Genomic DNA, 21,890 nt, shown 5'->3' with positions numbered 1-21,890 from the left:
TTTCACCTGATAATGTATATTTTTAATTTTTTTTTTTTTGTGTCATAAAAGGAGTTCAGTGGGAAGCCTTTGGAGGATTATTGAGGTCTTGTGCTCCCTCTGCTGGAATTTCATTGTACTTACACCCAAACTAGTTCACATTTACATAAAAATCTCAAATCAACAAAAATGATTTATAAATGATCATAGTCCACCAATCCCAAAAATCCTTTAATAAAAATGTGAAACAAAGACAAGAAAAAAAGATGATTGGATGCCTTTGTAGTTGATACCATTCACTCAAATGGCATTTGCCCCATGAAAATTTAGTGTGTGGAATTATCTGTTGATTAATCAGGTCTGCAACAATTTTCACCTTAAACATTGTTCTTTGGCACGTAGGTGCCACAAGATAGTAGGTACCACAGCAACAACAAAAAAAGAAAAACCAAATAAAACTGTAGCCTCCCAGACGAATTATGCAAATGCATCTGAAGCAAGTCGTTGCCTGAACGCAGTGTCGTCGTGTCTTTGACCCTGGGACTCATCCCCCATCGAGTAGGACATGGGCCTTTGCTTGTGCTTCCTCCGTTGGGCTGACACATGTGGCTGGAAGAAGCGACTTATGGAATGCAAACCCTTAGACAGCTCCGGGAGGATGTCGGCCTCCTCCGGTCTCTCAGAGGTTTGCTGGGATTTGGGTTCTCCTAATATCTCCCTGACGCTCTGTGGGGTGTCCCGGTGCAGGTAGTGGTATGCCCTTTTGCCGCCATTGTCCCGGACCTTTACGTCTGCACCGTACTCGCCCACCAGCACGACCACCACGTAGTCCTGTCGGTGCAAGGCGGCCACGTGTAAAGGCGTGTAGCCGCCGTAGGTTCTGGCGTTGACGTCCACGCCTGTGCCGCCTTTTCTGGACGTGTCCAAGATCTTCACCAGCATGTCACAGTTACCGCACTTGGCCGCCCAGTGCAGCGCGGTGAACCCTGACATGAAGTCCTGCTTCCCAGCAAGGTGGTGATCCATCAGGAGAAGTCCGTAGACCTGACTCCAGTGGCCCGAGGCGCACTTGACCAACCACTCGTGCTCGGATGGCTCCAGTGGGACTGCTGTGGGGATTCTGGACTCCTCTGATCCCTTGGCAGCAGTCTCCGTCTTACTTTGGAAGGGATCCGCTTTGGGAGGTCCATCTGGCTCCGGTTTCAGTTTGGGGACCTCGGCCTTGTTCATGGGGGGCATCCTCAGGGGCAAACCGTATGGTTTGGGAATATCTACAGTCACCGTTGGCTTGGGTCTCGTGTCGAAAAACATGCTCCTCCGCAAAGCTAGCTCAAAAGGAGAAAGCGTTCCTTTGCGTTCCTGTTCACGTTCCCCTGGGCTCTGTGAGTCCCCCACAGGCTCAGGTCGACCCTGCTCCTGTTCATCTGTTTCTTGGCTCGCTTCCTCATCCTCTTCAGCGCAACTCTTTAAGTCCTGCTCCTTCTGCTCGGATTCATGTTCCTGTCCAGAACGTCTCTTTGCCTTCACAGCAGTCTCAGGTGGACGCTGCTCAAGATCACCTGTCTCAAGAATGTCCACTCCAGTCTTAGATGGGCTCACTTCCTCTTCCTGACAACTTGTGGACTCCTCCTTCTTCTGATCACCTTTAAATTCCTGTCCAGCATGTTCTTGCCCAGAGCAACTCGCAGTCTCAGGTGGACCCTGCTCACCTGTTGCAGGTTGTTCCTCTTCCTGTTGTGTCCCTACGTGGGAGCTCTGGTAGGCCTTCTTGAGCAACACGTATGGTACGCCATCGTCGCCGCGTCTGACGTAGGCGACGCTGTTGACGAGGCTCTTGAAGAGTTCTCTGTTGCGGGCTTTCTCCTCGTGGTCGTCACACTCGAGCGCACCGTGAAAGCGCGCCAGCAGCTTGGCTTTACTCACACGGCCACCCTCGGACAGAATCACAGATACAATGCGCTCTCGGCTCAGCGACATTGTTTTTTCCCCCCCGGAAATAAATGAAGAAAAAGAAAGACGCTGTCGGTGCACCTTGACCGGCTCCTCCTCCTGCCTACCTGCATCTAGGTGTGACGTAATATTTTACATGCAAACACCAAGGGCCTTTTTTTTGTTGACATTATAACTTTGAGATGAAGTCCATTAAAGCACGTTTTATTTCAGAATACCTTGAAAACGATCTTTCAATTGTGAATGGTGTGATAGCGTTTTTTGATTAATAATGATCAAAAATCTACATTCCACATAAATAAGATATTTCAAGGGAATATTTTTTCTTCTTCATTGTTTTAAACGTGAAAATTGCCTCCATCCATAACGGATACCCAACACATGGTTTTGCATCCATTTACTTTCGGCACCGCTTATCCTGCTTATCTTGTCAATCAAAATATTGTGCAGGTAAGTGTAGCCAATAAAATGAACTACGTGTGGCATTTTTAATCTTGCAAAAAGATCACATCTTGTAAACAACCCTGAGTTGTGAGCTATTGCTCAAATATCCCCCAGTGACACATATTTCTCCAGCTCCTGTCGTGGCTTGCATGCAGGCAGCTTCTCACATTCTTTTGGACGCGGAGTGTCTGACGTGACGCCATGTTGGGACAGAAAGAGCGTTCCCATCGTGCACTGCTTTCCTAAAGACTAACCAATAAAATAATTTATTATTTTGATATAAAACCAATTTAACACTTTCATTCGTCATTAATTGGAATGAGTTATTTTGATTGAGAGTAAATGGCTTGAAGAGGTGAGTGTGATACTCGAGCCGGAAGTGGAGATAAGTATCTTGTTGAAGCGACGCAGGAGTGACGCTGGCGTGAATGCTCTTCTTGCCTTCTCATCTTCGACCCCTGTCACAGCAGTAGCGAGAGAGAGACCGAGGGCAGCTCCCCTTTCGCCCCCCGCTACTCGCTCACTTCGCCTCAGCAGCACGCCCAAACATTCCGCACCATGGCTGCAACGGACGTGGACGTGTTTTCGGTGAGTCAAGCACCACTTCCAGGGTGGCGTCGTTGTCGTCTTCTTTTGCAGATCCCTGAAAAAAAACAACAACGGTCGTGATCGTGATTTACGGAGAGTGTTAGCGGGCGTGTGGCTAAGCCTCTCCTCCGCCAATGTGCGGCTGCTATGGGGGCTCAGCCCACCGCACCGTAGAAGTGGAAGCAGGTTAATCCTAACAAATGACTCCTCCTTTAAAGTTATCTTTTTTCACTCCAGTTTCCTTTGTTAGCGTCTCTCCATACTTGCATACCACGTGTGTTGGATTGGCGTGGGTGTTTGGTAAAGAAATGGATGGAATCCATGACAAATTTGAGCGAGCTAAGCAGGTAAATGAGTCCATGTTGCATGTGGCTGCAGCTAAAGTGCATCATCACGATGCCTTTACATGTCAAGTTCTTGACTCAAACATGTCAAAATGCATTGGACTTGTCTATAGTACTTGTGCATGTCTCAGTTTGTCTTCAAAGAGGAATGTATCTGAAATATTTCGTATACCGTAAATCAACCGCAGTTGCATGACACGTTCATGGAAATAATCACGGAATTAATAATAGTTTACAAAGTATTGTCATTGATATAATGACGTAACATCTCCACATTATTCTTGTATTAGTTTAATCTGATATTAATTCCTGCAACTTTATTCTCAAAAGTTTTCAAAGTAATGCAGCTTCAACAGTCTGACTCCAACTTTATGATGTTTCCCTTAGTGACATTATTTTTGTAACATTGCGCGCTTGATGAGTGCAACTTAATCATTTTTAACTTTGGTACATGCACATAATGACTTCCTAATCGTTTTCTATTTGAATAACATTGTCTCAAGTTGTAATGCATGCTTGTGGATGGTAGATAGGAGTGAGTTTTAAGGATAAAGGGATTAAGAGGACGAAGATCTGGTCTACTCCTTGTTTGTGCAACACACGTCTGTCTTTATTAAAAAAAAAAAGGAACAGGATCAAAAGCAGGGTGTGCAGCTGACTTTCGAATACACACACATGCACAGTATTGCTGACTCGGATTTTGGAGTATGAAATTGGGGCATTGATTATGGGGGGTGGGGGGGATGCTGAGAATGCAGAGCAGCAGGCCAGCAGGCCAGCGGTAGCCGCTGCACAACCGGGGCCCCGACTGACTTCCTGTCTCTTTTCAGGCTCAAAGTGAGACCATATTGAACATACGGACGCCCTTGGGGCACGCGGCTATTGATGAGGCTGTGTCATTGGCACACGTCGGGGAGCTCCGGCATAACTTTATAGGCCACGCCAGGCGATCGATGCGGCAAATCACCCTGCGACTGTAGTTTTGTAGTTGCTCACTTAAAACCCTCCGGTGATGTTTGAATACAAAAACATGTCAAGCTTTCAGAATAATTTGCATCTGAGTTAACCCGAACCCTTCTCGTGCTCATTTGAAATAGCGCTTGAGTGCACGGAGGGTCTTGAACCAGCCACACTCTCCAGCCCCTGAGCATACTGCGTGGTTGTTATATAAGGAAAAACCCTCCAACATAGTCACCATGTAGGGAGCTTAGTGACCCCGAAGACCATTGTGTCTCTGCCCGTTAGGCCCGCGTGCAATGTGGAATTCTTGTCATGAACAATTCTGAGCAAGCAGTGGAGTCATGCCACCATGCCGCAAGATGCTCGCAACACTTATTCAACGCTGAATTCTCAGAGCTATTGGAGGACTTCATTGTTGAACATGTTGGGGTCAGATGCCATGCGCTGTATCCTGGATGCAGTGTGTCATCAGTGATGTATGATGCTGCGAACATGCCGTAAGTGCCCGCAGGCCAGTTTGTCAAAGTCAACGTTGCGAATGAAGAACTACATCGGGCGCTGCAATGCTGTTACGTGCATGAGCTATGTATAGAAGAGGTCAGGGGCGCTCATAATTAGAAGCAGACCTCGAGATAAGGTTGACTAGGAAGTTTTAAAAAAATGCATTTAAGTGCATTTCTTTAGTTAAAGTAAAGTATGTACAAGTTTCGAGGCAGGTTGTATGGTGGATTCCTTCACTAGTCAGAAGATCATTCAAATATTTGATTTGGCGCTTGGATATGAATGTTTTTTTTTTTTTCTTCTTCATCATTGAGGACAATTGGAAGACTGCGTGCGCTCGCATATTTTCACATTCAATCTTTTCCACATGCTTTTTTGGCTTCTGAGCCGTACAATCTCATCTTTCCCAGCCGATCAATCCTGTCCCGTGTGCTCCAATAAACCACATTGTAGTCAATCCAGGGAGAATAAAATGCACAATTTTCTGCTTGATTGACACTTCCATAGAGTCACATTTGCCTTTTTTTTTCTTTGAGTGCATTTTGAGAAGTTCAATGAAGCATTTTGCTCATGATGTGTGTGTTTTCATCTGTTCCAGTGTCTGCAAAGTCTCACTAAGATAAACACGTCTGGTTAAACAATCCCCCTCACTCATTTATTTTGTCTTTCCTTTGGGCCGCGGATGAGCGAGCAGGCGGGGCGACGACGCCGCCGCGTGAGAATTGCGGAACAGGAAGGGAGGACACTTGAGTCGTTTTGCAGAGAAAAATAGTTTGGTGTCCTCGTCCGTCACTCTCCGTACTGTACGAACTCGCAAAGCGCCTAACGTCCAGGATGACGTGGACGTTCCCGTCATCATTCATTAGTAACGCGATATGTGAAGCGATTTGTCCTTGAATGAAAAGCGGGCTTATCAGGTGGCGCTTGAATTATATCCTGAGGGTCTCCAGATCCCCCATCCGACATCTGCTCTTGACACCTCATGCTGCTCCTGTTGCGGTCCAGTTGGGCTTTATTTTCCACCTTGCTAAGCAGCCACATCAGACTGTTCTGGAGTAAGCCTTGGAAAAGAATTGCTACTTATATAAGAGATGTAAGGAGGACATTTTTCAGCATCTGAACTGATTTTTAAATGATGTGTATCCTACTGGCCCCAATGTAAAATGGCCCCCAACAGCCTGTGTTGACGTTCCCTGACAAGTCAAAGCAAATCGCCCGGGCAACGTTCGAACTTGCTAAATGTCTGTGTGTGTTGGGGTGTGTGCTTCTGCTTTTGTCACCGTTGGTCATCATCACGTGTTTATTCAACCTCGAATGCTGTCTGGACTGTGCCTGAAATAAATAATTCAGTTACCGTAATTTTTGGACTATAAGCAGCACCGGAGTATAAGTCGCACCAGTCATAAAATGCCCAAAAAAGTGAAAAAAAAAACATATATATGTATATAAGTCGCTCCTGAGTATAAGTCGCCCCCCCACCCAAGCTATGAAAAATGACGCGACTTATAGTCCAAAAATTACGGTAGTATCTTGACCAAGTTTGATAAAGGCTAGTCAAAAGGTCTGTCGTGGTTTTACGGAAAACAGGAGTGCTCGAGACAAACGGGGGCAATGAAATAGGGCAAAGAGAAGCCCACCTAATCAGATGTGCTTGCGCTGGTCAATAAATGACGCCGCAATGAACTGTATTTGTTGTTTGACCAAACATCAATTCCTATTATCCTCTGCTTATCATGTTTTCTTTTTTTTATTGTTGTTTCTGCTCAACCACACATCTAACCTTTGTCTTTCCGCACTAATTCACCGGGAGCCACCTGCAGCCATTTCCTGTTGGCCATACATTGGCTTGGGAACTCTTCTTTCTCCATGGATAAATGACCTTTGGCTGTTCTTTCCAGCCTGTACTTCCTCCCGTAAACCTTTTGACTGTTGTCCTTCACGAGCGTGTACCTTCAATGCAAGGTTCAAGGTTAATGATACATTTGAGGCATGTATGCGAAGGTTGCCGATGCGGTCACGTCTCGCCGAGTTCTGCTCTCGGGCCGCCGGCCGTGACATCATCTTTGAAGAATGCAGCCGTTTGGTGGCTGGGCCAGATGAGCGGCGCTGAGCGAGTCGCAGCTTTCGTCTCAAGCTTCTCATCTGTAGCCCCGGCCGTCACGCTCCCTCTGTGCTCTCGATGTTTCTGTCACGATGTGATATATTAAAAATCTTATGTTTGCTTTTTTTTTTTTGTGTATGTCCCACAGAACGAAGAAAAGCGCAGCCTCAATCTGGGCGGCCATGTTGGATTTGACAGCCTCCCTGACCAACTGGTCAGCAAATCGGTCACACAGGGTTTTTGCTTTAATATACTCTGCGTAGGTACGTAAATCCAGTTGCATCTGCCGTTCATCACACAAAACAAAATTCTCAACCCTCATGCAAAATCCACAAAAACGTTTGCAACAGCTTTCGCAATCCTGCTTTTTTTTACCAACAGAGTGACCGAGCGGTATTTTGCAGCGTAAGCTTCTATGCTTCCTGAGAAACGGTGATACGATCACAACCAGTGTTAGCATTTTTGTTGCACAGTACCGTTGGTAACACTTCCTGACTCCCAGCCGCCGTTCACATTGAGTGACGTTAAAGACCATGTCTGAGCAGTCTTTAGGAAAGCAAAAGCAGCAGACTTATCGATCCCCTGTGAGCTATTGATCTCTGCGTTGCTCTGTATCACCTCACGTTACTTCCGACCGTCCTCAGGGGAGACGGGCATTGGCAAGTCGACTCTAATGAACACGCTCTTCAACACCATGTTTGAGAACGAGGAGGCCAGCCACTACCAGAACGGCGTCTACCTGCGCCCGCGGACGTACGACCTGCAGGAGAGCAACGTCCACCTCAAACTCACCATTGTGGACACCGTCGGATTCGGGGACCAGATCAACAAAGATGACAGGTGAGGATCACTGGCAGACCTCAATTGTGAATCGGAAAGAGAAAATCTGGCGGCATATTTCCGTGAAAAGTGATCGCCGGCGACACATTTGAATTCTTTCACCAACTATTTTTCTTGAACGCTTGCCACGTTAGCTTAATGTTCAGCACTCAGATGAGAAAAGCAGACCTCAAATCGCTGCACGTTCTCGCGCATTTTTCTTTCCCCTTCGGGACTGAAAGTATACAAAGAAAGCGGCAGGGAGGAAGTCTTTACATTTAGCCGAGAGTCCGACTCCTCCGCTAAGAATTGGAACCCGACCAACTCGCGGCATTCTCACGCCCTTTGAGAGCGGCCACATGAAAGTGGCTCGCTGAAGGCCAGACCCCGCCTCGCGCGGCAGATGCACGTTGAAAGGTCAGCGGCGGCGCATTCCACAAACAATCATATGGGGGGGGGGGGGGGGGATAACTGCGAAAAGGAAGATCATTGAGTCGAATATCGTATTTGTCTGGAAATAACTGTTCAAACTCTCCCCTCTATGAACTGTGTTAAATAGAAGGTCATTGCCAAACTCGCATAAAATGTTCTACCAAATGTTGCTCAACTTCCGAATCCATCCAAGAGCAGCTGTTCCATTATCTTGAGGCGGATTTAGTTTTTTACTTCAGCGCTCGTGATTTCATTAGACTGAGTAAATACCGCCTAATTATACCCACTGCGGTCACCGGGGTGGCTGCAAGTCCCCTTCAGGGTCTGCGAGAGAAGAATCAGAGGCTCAAACAACACAAGTCTCATACAACACTCAGCCTCAAGCTGAGATCTTGGCAATCACACGCACCCAAGCAAGCTTTTCCCCTGGTGGCAACTTGCATTCCGCACCAGCGCAAATGAACCAACGCTTGTTTCCGACTTCCAGTTACAAGCCCATCGTGGACTACATCGACACTCAATTTGAAAACTACCTGCAAGAAGAGCTGAAGATTAAGCGCTCGCTCTTCAACTACCACGACACCAGGATCCACATCTGCCTCTACTTCATCGCCCCGACGGGACACTCGCTCAAGTCCCTGGACCTGGTGACCATGAAGAAACTCGACAGCAAGGTAACCCGGCCAAACCAGTCTTAGTCACCCATTGTTAGCGACGTCAAGTATCGCTGTCGTACGAACCCGATGCCCTTTCGCTAAGAGCCGTGTGGATTTCATCCCCTTAAGCTCTTTGCCTCGGTGTTGTTTTCACTCTTTCACGCAAATAAATACAAGTCAAACTGCAAGCTTCCACTTAGGAAGGTAACAGTCGAGCCAAATCTCAGAGGAAGTTCTAAGCAGCCCCAAAGACAATTTGTCCAGTTGTTACGCAGACACAAATAAATTCCATTTATTCCATTTTTGACCCATTTCTGCATAGTTTAAAAAAAAAAATGATTTGGGCATTGAAGAGCTTGTGGATCAAGGGAGTTTTGGGAAAGACCTGTAGGTGTCCCTTTTGAATCCATCATGTTTCTTTTATTACAATGATGAATCAAAATGCATCTGTCTCTTGACCACCGCAGAGAATGCAGCATGGAAAAATGGAAGCAAGGGGAGGGGGGGAAAAGAAAAAAAAACTCCTGCATAATTCAAGAAACATTTTCATGTTTTTCCACACCACCCTTATGTTCACTGTTGGAAACTGAAATATAGCACAGAATGGTTACCTAAGCACTTAGACGTATAACCTAATGCTGATTTACGAATTGCAAAGTGGTAGATTTATCCCCGTCTCTCACGAGAGGCAGCACTAATAAATCTAGAAAAAAGCAGATGGTCCGCTTGTGACCAAAACCGGCTGGCGTACTTCAGCTGCACTCGTCTGCCAAATGAAGCTATTTAAAACAATGACGAGATTCCGCAGCCAAATTTTGCTTTTAAAGGACTACTCAAGCATAGACGTTGGGTCTCACTCATTTCTCACAACCCAGGCATGTATTGGATTGTCAAACGCGAGTGTGTTCTTATTGTTTCTGGCCGAGCCTGGTGTCCACAGAGGACCCCCCCCCCCCCATACTCTAACCTCGTCGCACTATTTTCCCCACAATGCCAAAGATAAATATCGTTTCATGTGAAAGCGAGTCGGTGTTGAGTGAACTCTGTCGGCGGGGCTGTGGCACTTTTTCATGCCTGCCATTCTCCATGAAAATAAAGGAGCCATTCATCAAGTGTTTAAGATGAATATATGTTGACCTATGATTACAAAGAAATTTTCTTCCGGCCGTCTATCGTCACAAGTTACTGTTGTGTGACCCCCCCCCCCCAAAATGACAATTCTGATTCTGCTCTGCTCCCTGGTCATCGTCGGATTAATTCAGATTTAAAGCACACTGGGTGAATGGTGTCCTAGGTGTGCCTCACTTTGTACTACAATTGTAGTACATGGAAATCAATCAAAAACCCAAATACACATTTTTATCGTAGCGTGTTTCTACTGTAGTGATGATGTGCTTGAATGAAGATGCTAAGCAGACCCGGATCTCCTGTCAAACCAGGAAGTGCTGTCACGAGAAGAACAGAGAAAGTGGATCATTAACAACTTTCCCCTTGTGGTCTGTACGATTTGCTGTCAAAGCAAGACAATGGTGCCCCCCCCCCCCCCCCCCGCCTCATTAGCGCAGTATAAAACGTTCTCTTCCCTTCCATCCTGAGCCGAGCGTTTTGCTCGAAAGCAGGAACACAAGATAATCTCTTTTGTTTTTCAATGAGCCTATTTTTGTTCTTAAATGACAGGGAGCCTTTTCAAGGGAACAATCTTTCCTCGACTAACCTTCAAGATGGCTCTTTATTGATCTTTTCCGTTTTGTTGTGTCAGGCGGAAATCGCAGGCAAGTTATTGTTTTTTTTGGTTGAGCCAAAGATGCTTGTTTATTTTTGGGGAACCAATGAGTCTCGAGTGTGTGGGTGTGGTTCATGCTACCAAAACCCAGAATCTCTGCTTACACTCGTTCATCTATCCATGCCTGGTATTTGTCACTTCTCAAAACCAATTTTTTTTTTTTTATAAATTGCCATTGTATCACAATAAATAAAGTTTACCAAGGCTTTAAGCACGGCGCCCTGCTGTAAATTTATGATCCGGGGAAATTTGCAGCGCTTGTAATGTGACTCCCGAGAAGCGTTCGCTCTTGTTCCGAGGCGCACTAATGTGCGACTCTGTGGGAAACTCTGTCGTCGTCCCAGTGGGGAGATTTGCGGAGATGAAGCCCAGTTTGTTTTTACAATCAGGGTTTGTTTACGTGTGTGTCGTGATGTCTGACTTAGCTTGTTTACTGCGCTTCACTGCACATTGGTTTGTGGCCCTGTGACCAAGGGAAGTAAATGTATGTTCTGTGTAATTCCCCTTTGCAGTTAAGGTTGATGCATGCAAACGTCTTGTCAGAAATGATACTCATCAGATTAGATTTCTGTGCACACTTCTTCTTGTGTGTTTACTTCTTCTTCTGTCCCCCCCCCCGCACCACTTACACACAGGTCAGCATCATTCCCATCATCGCCAAAGCTGATACGATCTCCAAGAGCGAGCTCCATAAATTCAAAATCAAGATTATGAGCGAGCTGGTGAGCAACGGCGTCCAGATTTATCAATTCCCGACGGATGACGAAGCTGTCAGCGAGATCAACTCCTCCATGAATGTAAGCGCTTGCGAACTTTGAGTCAAATGTATTCCCACATTATCATTTACATAGAAATCTTTTTTTTTTTTTTGGTAGAGACATTGCTTGCCCCAGAGTAAAAACACTTGGAAAAACTCGAACGCTGCGCAGCTTGTAAAATTCCCCCTTGGATAAATAAAGCTGCGTTTGGTTTGACATCTGGCTCATCCTGGCCTACTTTCCCTCCATCTATTCGCAGCGTGTGACATCACTACCAGTAAACCAAAACCAGGCAGGCGGCGGGCGTCAACTCGCTATCTAATCTTTGGGGTTATGCGTTAGGCACGGCTAGCATAGCTTTGAATCCAAACCCCTCGGACCTTACTGAGCCACATGAAGAACAGAATTGCGGCTTAGATCACATGACCACACGCTTTCTCCTTTGGGCTAAATGAGAAACTCCTGCTGCTGTTCAACAGTCTCTATATTGTTTGGGCTCTTTTCTTTTAAACCAGTGTATTTTTGAAGTAGACAACATGTGAGCGATGGCTTTGGACTGACCTCAACGACTTGTGCTGTGTCTACAGGCTCATCTGCCCTTTGCCGTGGTGGGAAGCGTGGAAGAAGTGAAAGTTGGGAACAAAACAGTGAGGGCCAGGCAGTACCCATGGGGGGTCGTGCAAGGTGAGCGTGCACAAGCGCTGTGCAAAGTCATTCAAATTTGAAGAAGAAAAAAAAAAAGCGCCAAACTAATAGTCAGCATTTTCCTTTTTGTCTGCCTTGATGGAAATGCTCACTTAGTAGCGATATTGACTCCTTCCAGTCTGCTATTAATTTTGCTTTTCTTGTTGTCATGGCGACTCTACAACCAAATTTAAAATGTGCTAATTATGGACTTATGGAAGGCAAATCATTTCAAGAGATGCTAGTGCCGTTCCAAACCACGGCACACAGCAACCACAATAATAAACATGTTAAAATCGTCAAGGAGGAGTTTTAAAATTGGACGATTCCATGTTACGCAAGATGATCAAAATTGGAAAATACACTTACAGTAGGAACGAGAGCGCCTCTGGTGTGAAAAATGACATATTAGCTGAGGGACATTATTATGTGAAGGATATTTTTGCACAACGCCTACAGCTGTGACTTTGACTTCATGCTGAGTGACGGGCTCGACACTCATCAGGGGATGAGCAGCGGAGACATTTTGTGCACATGCCATGATTCTTTAGCCTGCACTTAGGTTCAAGTAAGCAGTTGAATGTGAAATTAAATCTGAAAATCTCTTTGATTGAGTCCTCCAGTTTGCAAAAAGGCCTCCATTTTACTTTTTTTTTTTTAATGTAGCAAGCAAACCTATGACTCAGCCCACATCAAACACATTTCATACAAGGCAAGATGATGTGAATGGAGAGTCTGTGCGAGCAGAAACAATGTGTGCAAGGCAAATGTCATATAGATGCGTTACGCTAACCTCCGCAAGAAGCCATGAGAAATTTTTCCGGAAGGACTCTTGACTGGCTTTTGTGCGTGTTTCCCTTTAAGAATGTTATCTCTGAGCTCCAGATGTTTTCTCAGCTATTTGTTCACCCGTACTTGAGTGTGTTGTATGCAAACGTGGAAACTATTAGGCACTTAGCTGCCATTTTTTTTTCTTTTCCGTGAGCAGTCTCTTGCTCTCTCCTGTGTGTTTGCATGCTTCGGTTTGCAGTTTGTGTGTGCGTGCAAGCTTGTGGTCAGCACAAATGGAATGATAGAAATGACAGCACAGAGCAGGCCAAGAGAATCCGCTGCGTCTCTTTTGGAACTTGTTTGCTGCTTGAGCACGCCATTCGTGAGGACACAAGTCACCCTTACAGCATCTTGCCAATTAAGCTTAATCCAGTTGTGCTTAAAATAGGTCGGAAAACATCGTTATGGTTTGTTTTATTTTGCAACTCCTCCGCATTTCTATCCCCATTTTATCTGCAATGTGGAGGATTGGGGAGATTTCAACTCATGGCTAATGGATTTTTTTTTTGGTGTGGATTATAGACAATGTTGTCTTTGCATTCCTTTTATGATGGTGTTTTTTTTTTTTTTTTAAACTGAGATGTAGAGGAAGGGAGGGCAACAGGGTGACAGATGGGCTGTTGGAATGCGATGGAAAATGCAAGCCGGGAGCAAAGGCCTGCCAATAAAACCAGAGTGTCATTTCACTTTTGTTGCGCCAAGGTGCTGATTCTCAGATATAGGCACTGAATTTACCCAAATAGTAGCCGGGGGTATTTATGAACTTCATAAAGGAGGAGGCCTTTACTGGCACAAGCTCATTTTTGGAATGATATGGAAACCATGTTACCCATTAACTATTCCATTTGAGAAGCGTGGTGCAATAATAAAAGGCCAGTGATAAAATGCAGCATGTCGTATTGCCCCCCCCCCCCCCCCCCTTCAAGTGGAGAACGAGAGCCACTGCGACTTCGTCAAGCTGCGGGAGATGCTGATTCGAGTCAACATGGAAGATTTGAGGGAGCAGACGCACGCCCGCCACTACGAGTTGTACCGACGTTGCAAGCTGGAGGAGATGGGCTTCAAAGACACCGACCCAGACAGCCAACCCTTCAGGTTCTGGGAGGAGTGGGGACCATGCCAAACAGCAAAAGCCTTTAAGGCTGTATTTAATTTATTTCTGCCGTGTCATCTTCACAGTCTGCAGGAGACTTATGAAGCCAAAAGGAAGGAGTTCTTGGGTGACCTGCAGCGGAAAGAGGAAGAAATGCGACAAATGTTTGTCAACAAAGTCAAGGAGACTGAAGCGGAGCTGAAAGAGAAGGAAAGAGAGGTCAGTGGTCATCTTAAACCAGCGAGCAAGCAACCGAGTCACTAAATGACATCGTCACAAGTCAAAAGTGAGAAATGTGAGCCAACGGTGAGCTCACAATTTTTTTCATGATAAAAGCCGTCGGCAAAATGATGTGTTCCAATACTTTTGTCCATATAGTCTCCCCCATTCTACTCACCTTCCTTATGGATTGTCTCGTCTCCTGCAGCTTCACGACAAGTTTGAGCAGCTGAAGCGCATGCACCAGGAGGAGAAGAGGAAAGTGGAGGAGAAGCGGCGGGACCTCGAGGAGGAGATGAACGCCTTCAACAGGAGGAAGGTGGCTGCCGAGACGCTCTCCCTATCCCAGCCGCTCAAGAAAGACAAGGATAAGAAAAAGTAAGCACATTCCCTCTCCTCTTGTTCTTTGTTACCTTCTTTTCTATTTGCCCATCTCCACCGTTTTGACTCGCTTAATTTCGTGACCTCACATTAGAATCCCCACAATGGCCTGTGTGAGTTGACTAGACATTGGAATTTCCAGGGCTTCCTAGGATGTGCAAAGGGAAGCTCTCGCTTCTGTGACCCCGCTGGACACTTCCTGTCCACTTGCTCTTTCCTTCCTCGCTCTAATTATTAGAAGACTCGCCCGCTTCGCTCAAACGTTTAGCACAGGTTGTGACATGAGCCTTTGTCCACGCGTGACGCGCTTCTTATCATATGTCCACATCCGAGTACCAAACAGGATTTTCTCGTTTGCGATCATAATCATTTTCGAGTGAGCCACCTTGTCAGTTTGTGACCTCGCCGCCAACCTTTTCTTTTTTTTTTTTTTAATGAAGTACAGTTTTTCTATTATTGATGTTTTGGGCAAGGGTATATAGTGCACAAAGGATCTCATTTGCTTCCAAACATGCAGACTTGACTGTAATTTGAAGTGATGGTGAGCTTTGCAAGCTCATCTGGCTTTAGATCAGCGTCTGTCTAATCTCAAGCGGTTAATAACAGCTCGACTATGTGCTAGCATGTGGCTCCCCCTAGTGAGCTTCCATCATTTCTCCACCCATCCTTTTAATGATTTCAATCATTCATTTGGCCCTTTCTTCCTCATCACATTTTATTTCTCCGCCACAGTGTGTTTGTTTTTATTTAATCACATTTTGCTTTTGTTTCATTGTTTTTTTTTCCAGTTAATTTATGGCTGCCGTTTCCCCCCTCCCCGCACATGACCACGGATTTGTCCTCCATCACAACAAGAACGACAACACCATTTTTCTTTGAGTTTTGACATTCCATCTTGACATTGTGCACATGGACCAATGACGATGACGCGGTCAAGCATGGTGAGAGTGTTCACTTTGACAACAATGGCCATCATTCTTTCAGGATTTTCCCTTCTCTGTTTTTAATATTATTTTGGGACACTTTATATGAATATTTTGTGATTTTTATTTTGTCTTTTTTTTTTAATCAACACACACCGGCGATTCAAACCCACTCATGAACAGCCCGAGGCTGTTTGGTACTGCAGCGTAACTAACAATGTAGGGGTGTGTGCTTATTATAATTTTTCTTTTCATATTAGTTCAGTGTATGTGAATATTGTTAGAGCTTACTCGACCTACTATGCAAAAGTGTATTGGGAGTATTGTCTTGTAACAAGTCCGTAAGTAATGGAGCTGAAACATTATCGTAAACAGTAGAGGAAGTAAGTAAATACACACACACAGGAAAACCTCAAAGCCTGAGCTTGCCGAAGAACGAGAGCAGCTGTGTTTACTGTCGTTGGAAATAAATGCAAACATTAAACTACCCCCTCCCTCACACAGCCGTCCCACAATGTTGCATATTTTAGTGTTTGCCAAAGGTGGAGAGTTAAAAAAAAAAAAAATCAATGTATTTTGATTACTAGACATAATTTGAAATATGTACAAAACACCAAAACATATTTAACTCTGGAGCTTGTATCTTTATTGTGTAGTACAGTCAAAACAAAAGATATTTCGCGTATAGCTGCCTGGGGATGTGAGGAAGAACACTGGTCACTTAGTTTAGCTCCATTGTGAGAACAGTAACCACTTTGTATACAAAATCAACCAGATCAGGAAATTGTGACACTTCAGTAGAACTTTTTTTTCGTGTGCAAGTAACATAATGAGAGCATTTTAGCTAAATGCAATAGGACATTTTAATCCCAATGTAGAAGCATCAACAACGGCATGATGAGTGTTGCGGTTGCTAATCACATGATTTTTGCTGGGGTGCTTAGGAAAATCAACACAAGTGGAAGAATGAATTAAAATCAGTCGCAGCAGTAAGTTATAAAATTAAAGCTTTTTGTAAAGAAATGGTTGGCATGAGTTAAAGTAAATATGATTAAATGAAAACTTTTAAAAGTCCTCTGAAAAGTGCTACCGTGGCAAAATCAGGATTTAAACTCCCAAAAGGATTAAAAAAAACATGACCCCCCCCCCCCCCCCCAAAGAACATCTTTCACACAAAGTAAAATCTTTTTGTGGCATTCATAAAACCAAACATCTGTTAAATTAAAGTACAAAATAGGAAATGGACCGCTCTTCAGTCAACCAACAGCTTACTGCATCATATTCAATTTACATGGAAGTGAAGAAGGACTAAAACAGTAACTCAATGTGACGTGGAGTCAAAGTTAAAAACGTTATTGCACCGACATTTGTAACGTAGACAAAATACGGCCAATCCGAACAACGATGGGAATTCCAGTATGCTCGGCCCAAATGTATCGCGGCTTAATTGGGGGGGTGCAGCGGTGGGCACGGCGAGGCGCTCTCCTGCGAGGAATCAAACGGCGACCCCCCTACGCTTCCTCCCTCCACTTTCGAGCAAGTTTCTTCACTGTACAAACGCTTTAAACCGTCATAATACTCATCCGAGTCCCGGAACCGGTCCGCGGATGGCCCCTTCTTGCTCCTCCTTCGGAGGCGGCGTGAGGGAGGCCGGACTTTGTCCGCCTCTCCTTCGTGGATGTGGGCGCTGTCAAAGATATAGACCGCGTTGTCGGGCAGGGCGAACTCCAGGCTGCGGAGATGCTCGTCCACCATTTCCTTGCAGTGGATGAACTCGACGCTGTCTACCTTGAATGGGAAGAATTCATAATGAATGTCTTGAGCAAGGTGACTATTATCAACACCAAGCATTTTTCGTTTTTGACCGCATCATTTCATCCATCTTCAGTCTCCATCGGAAGTTGTTTTTTTTGTCTTACTTGTGCATCCTTCAGCAGGTCCGTAAAGACAGAGAACCAATCGGGTGTGAGCGCCTCCAACTCCAAGGTGATGATGGCCAAGGCCAACGTGGAACCCTTGAACTGCCAAAGTTGGTGGCAGGCCATACAGTGCTGCACCTGCCTGGTCCACAGCGCCACCTGGAAGCCCGGAGGTCTCTTCTGATGGCCCGTGGATGGAATGAGGTGAGGATGGCCATAGACCAGCAGGGCGTGGAACTGTCAGAGGAAGACGGACATTCAAGCGCATGATGTCATTGTTGTCTCTGTGTAATCATCCTTGACCCCCCCCCCCCCCCCCCGAACATCGTCGGTGTGACCGAGCAATCGTAACCTCATCACACCTTCGGTCTCATTCATGCGCTCGTTTGTATTGTATCGTACGTGCCGTGCTTTTCTGTGCTCTTGACCGTAGGCGTCACACCCGAACTGAGTCAGGATATCAAAATACATTGGCTGGGGTGGACATTTACCGGGTCCAAGGATGGTTAAGGTACAAGGTGTTCATCTTTTTAGGGACTGCGTTGTAATAAGCCATGTTCACTTTGTGCTCTCAAGTGGAATTTTGTGGATGATTCAAAGGGGTTTTGATTGGAAAATCCTGATTCTTTTTGTTGAATTCTGCCTTCTCAAGATGGCCCAGAGGGAAAAGTGTCTCACTGTTGTCACGGTGACAAATTACTGTATTGACAATGCAAGAAATCTAAGGAAAGATATTGTTCGGTCTAAATCGAGAGTATTTATTTAAAGATATTTATTTGAACAGTATATAAAAAAAACAAATGTCTTTATTTTTGATTATTATTTTTTCAATTGTTATTACGTCTCTTTATATTGAAGTCTTTGTAATAACTAAGGTGAACTGTTGAGGAATGACCTCATTGATATAATGCCACTTTTCCACTGCACAGTAGCTATGCTTGTTTTTTTTTTTTTTTCTCCACTTCACCTCTGCATAAGACTAACAACAAATTTCCATTTTCAAAGAGACAGAAACTTGAACAACAACAAGGTAATCTAATGTCGGCTTGTGTTTGTTTTAGTCACTCCTAGTTATATTATACTTGACCGACCAGCAGTGGTAGTTCCTCTTTTGTTATGGAGAAAACAAATGAACAAAGCAGAGCACAGTAGATACCATGCAGTGCTAAAGAGGCATTATTTTAATCTAGGATGGGAAAAGGGTTATTTCTTTTGGTGGGTTTGTGGCTTTAAGAAATTCCCAACTGCACTATCTCGATTCTCATGTAGGTTAATGAGATTAACAACTCTTGAGGATGCTCGGTGGCGAGATTAGCCAAATCGCTTCAAGTGGGTGACTCTATTGAAACGATCACTGTCTTGAGGTTACAGGACGCGTGTGAAAATATATATGGTTGGGATCCAAAAGAAAAATAAATAAATAAATCTTACAATGTGAATGAAGTCGACGGGTGTGGATGTGTATAAATCCCAGTGCAGCTTGTCCAAAATGATGCGCTCCATCCGAACAATCTCCGCTGTGGAAAAGCTGCAGCCGCTCTGCGCAACCAAGTCGCTGACCGAACCTATGACCTGTTTTCCAACGCAAATTAAAGTGTTGTTTGGAAGTAGCGCCAAAGTGTGTGTGTGTGTTTTTTTTAAGCGCCTCATTACCTCGTCTTCCTCGTTAATCTTGGCAGCCAGGACCAGTGAGGTAAAAGCGATACATTTAAAGTATTTGGGCTGTGCCTACAAGCAAAGTAAAGACAATTAGTATCTTTTATGGGTGGTCTATTTGTTTTGATAATAATAATGGAGTCATTCATGTACTTTGACGGTGGAGAGCATCCTGTTGAGGACGCACGCGCCCAACGCAAAGGTCTCTGGGCAGAAGTGGAAGCGTCTGTTCATGTCTCCCAGCCACACGATCATGTCTTGGTGTTGGGACAACGAGATGTCACCACCCTTAGGAGATGAAAGGTTGGAAAAAGTTTTCAGCTTCTGTTTGACATTGTTATAGTCCTCATCTTTCCGATCAGGGGCTGGACACACCTGGATGAATCCGCCCTTGAAGACAGGGGCCTTCCAGAGACGCGCTTCCCGCACCAGCGCCGCCTCCAGCAGGCCGAGCAGGCGGCGATTCTCTGGGACGCCTGGACCCTTCATGGCCAGCAGCGCGCGAGCCACAATACAGCCGAGGCCCACACACCTGATGGAGGTAAAAAGTCAAATCAAAAAACAAATCTTGTATCTGTCGCAAATCTGCACCTTTTGCTTTTTGGGGTTTTTTGTTGACACCCCAAGTTATGTAACTGAAGCAAAACAGTTTTCACTTGGAACCAAAATAAAGGTACATAGCAGTACTTTGTTTTATATATTTTTATTTACATTTATATTGTTTTATATTATGTTTTTTTTAATACAAATATTAACTCTTAATTGTGTCTACTGTACTTCTATGATCCGGAAACAGTACAATACAAATACTACTCTATTAACTGGCACTTTGGTGCCCTCTTGTGGTCATTTACAAAAAAGAACAAAAAACGCAAGTAGGTGAATAATGCGACTTTAACACAGATTCCATAGAGTTAGAAAATAGGCAGAGGAGTTTTCTCAGTTCCAGCACTAAATATTTGCCATTTTCACCAAAATGAATAGTTACAGAAGTCATTTAGATGCCATGGCGTTTATCCGAGGAGTGTGTATCAATACTATAAACATGCACCAATATTATCGTGTCTTATAATCCACGATCGAAAGAGCAAAAATAACACCCTTAAAACCACTTTGAATGTGTTAGTGAGTGTATTTATAACGATTTACTGAAGCAAAAACGTCGACGTAACTGCGGGGAAAAAACTGCGCAAAACATTTGGGAAGGCAGACGATGAACAAGCAACGCAAACAGAAGCAAAGCAACGCGGAAAAAGGAGTCGATTGTTGCGGGTACACTGTGTGGAAATGGCAATAGACGAGAAAGAATCGAGGCGGGACGACTAGCTGCAGCTGTCGTGCAGTTCTGCACGAAGGAAGGCACGCACACAAATACTGCTACTTTCCCGCACCTTACGACGGTCTTACCTCTCCTAGATGAAATACACGATATCTCCTCGATGGCGGGTGCATTTATACGTTTTTCCAAATTAATCCATCGTCGAAAAAATAAGAAAACCGAGGCGGAATTCTGCAAAGAAAGGCGATGCTCGGAAGTAAATAGGGTGCGTAATTCGCGGTAAGCAGCCACATTCTATGTTTTATAATCCATTCGGTTGAGTAAGAAAACAGAACAACGCAGAGGAGCGCAACGGAACGAGACAGCTGCAAGAAAACAAGCGCACAAACAAGACACAGGAAGGAGCAAAAAAAAAAATCCGAGGCATTGAGAGCAGGCTGTGTTTTGAACAGCCGAGCTCCGCCCCCGTGAAGTGTGTTAGTAGGTCACACATCCGGGACCTTTGAGCACAAAATGGGTAAAAACACTGAATATTCTTTTTTTTTTCTTTTTCCGCTCAACCTGTGTTTAAGTCAATGAACACACAGACGAAGTTAAACATTAATATGTAACATATACTGCTCATGTCATCTCAAGGCCGAGACACAGATACGACCCCCCAACTAAAACGATTAAACCATAACGGTCATTTACATAACGCGTTGTGCAATATAATGCGATTTCGCAAATGATTGCTGTAAACATTTTGTACGAAGCATAAAGGCAAGAGATAAGACAAAATATAAAAAAAAGAAAGTCAATTCTATCAAGGTTGCAAACAAAAACAGTACTCCAGATGTTCATGCGTCCTCATAACATCAGTAATATGGTTTAATAAAAGACAATAATAATAATAATAATAATAATAATAATAATAATAATAATGATAATAATACACTTAATGAAATCTGTTTTGAGCAGCAATAGCTTTTCAGAAGCACTAATCCCCACACAAAAACTAAAATGTAACTGTTCCACGAAACTGAATTTAATTATCCCAATAGTTTATTCTCTTCCTTTTTGAAGCATTCTCTTTTGGCTGCATTGCTTTCACGACATATAGAGGATGGGCTTATTATTTTTTTTCATCTACTCACATTTCTCTGTGCTACTGCCATATGTCAAATAAATCTGCCCAGAGACTTTGGAATTAGTAGTGCTGTCCGATGTCACTTTTTTTTTAAAACTTAAACTACTATACACGCAATGGGACTGTTTGACCAATCAGCTTTACGATTTGCTTCCGAAGGTCACTTTACAGGCCCAGATCATAGACAGCCTTTTTTCTGTCCTTTTCCTGTCGGTCAGAGCAATCCACGAGCTCCACAACGTCCCCAGTCAATGTGGGAAAGTTACCATGACGACTAGAGGTGGAGCTACTTCTTGGTCTCGGAGTAACAAAAAAAACCCAACAACAAAAAAACAGTGAAAGCTGCAAAGTGCTCACGAGCTTGAATAACAAGCAATAATTGCAATTTCACTCATGAAAGTAACACTTCATCACTAAACTGTCAAATTACGCTTGCCGATTAGTGTTGACAAGAGTGCATG

The 21,890-nt window shown here is 44.5% G+C and overlaps 3 protein-coding genes across 4 annotated transcripts; 1 reads left to right on the top strand and 2 right to left on the bottom strand.

Annotated features, from left to right (window-relative positions):
• Nucleotides 1–197: 197 nt before the first annotated feature.
• Nucleotides 198–2,027, bottom strand: LOC133168128 (ankyrin repeat domain-containing protein SOWAHA-like). The gene has a single exon (XM_061299418.1). It carries the CDS (start codon nucleotides 1,954–1,956, stop codon nucleotides 457–459), a length of 1,500 nt encoding a protein of 499 aa, XP_061155402.1. The 5' UTR covers nucleotides 1,957–2,027; the 3' UTR covers nucleotides 198–456.
• Nucleotides 2,028–2,799: 772 nt separating this feature from the next.
• On the top strand, nucleotides 2,800–15,947 carry septin8a (septin 8a). Its single transcript, XM_061299467.1, has 10 exons — nucleotides 2,800–2,961; nucleotides 7,016–7,130; nucleotides 7,512–7,707; nucleotides 8,606–8,792; nucleotides 11,193–11,354; nucleotides 11,903–11,999; nucleotides 13,757–13,925; nucleotides 14,010–14,142; nucleotides 14,351–14,520; nucleotides 15,312–15,947. Exons 1-10 carry the CDS (start codon nucleotides 2,932–2,934, stop codon nucleotides 15,313–15,315), a joined length of 1,263 nt encoding a protein of 420 aa, XP_061155451.1. The 5' UTR covers nucleotides 2,800–2,931; the 3' UTR covers nucleotides 15,316–15,947.
• A 122-nt stretch (nucleotides 15,948–16,069) lies between these two features.
• Nucleotides 16,070–20,736, bottom strand: ccni2 (cyclin I family, member 2). Of its 2 annotated transcripts, XM_061299468.1 has the most exons (7): nucleotides 20,429–20,734; nucleotides 19,397–19,553; nucleotides 19,175–19,309; nucleotides 19,019–19,093; nucleotides 18,797–18,937; nucleotides 17,366–17,602; nucleotides 16,070–17,234 (listed from the first exon to the last, which is right to left on the bottom strand). In XM_061299468.1, the coding sequence occupies exons 2-7, from the start codon at nucleotides 19,508–19,510 to the stop codon at nucleotides 16,890–16,892; spliced, it is 1,047 nt and encodes a 348-aa protein (XP_061155452.1). In that variant the 5' UTR covers nucleotides 19,511–19,553; nucleotides 20,429–20,734; the 3' UTR covers nucleotides 16,070–16,889. The 2 variants fall into 2 exon arrangements, with proteins under 2 accessions (XP_061155452.1, XP_061155453.1); XM_061299469.1 differs by lacking the exon at nucleotides 18,797–18,937 and having other exon boundaries at nucleotides 20,429–20,736.
• Between the last annotated feature and the right edge of the window lie 1,154 nt (nucleotides 20,737–21,890).

This window comes from Syngnathus typhle, linkage group LG15 (genome assembly GCF_033458585.1).
Source record: "Syngnathus typhle isolate RoL2023-S1 ecotype Sweden linkage group LG15, RoL_Styp_1.0, whole genome shotgun sequence".
NCBI classification, from domain to species: Eukaryota; Metazoa; Chordata; class Actinopteri; order Syngnathiformes; family Syngnathidae; genus Syngnathus; species Syngnathus typhle.
The sequence above is the reverse complement of the archived record's forward strand: the minus strand, read 5'-3'. Positions and strand labels throughout refer to the sequence as shown.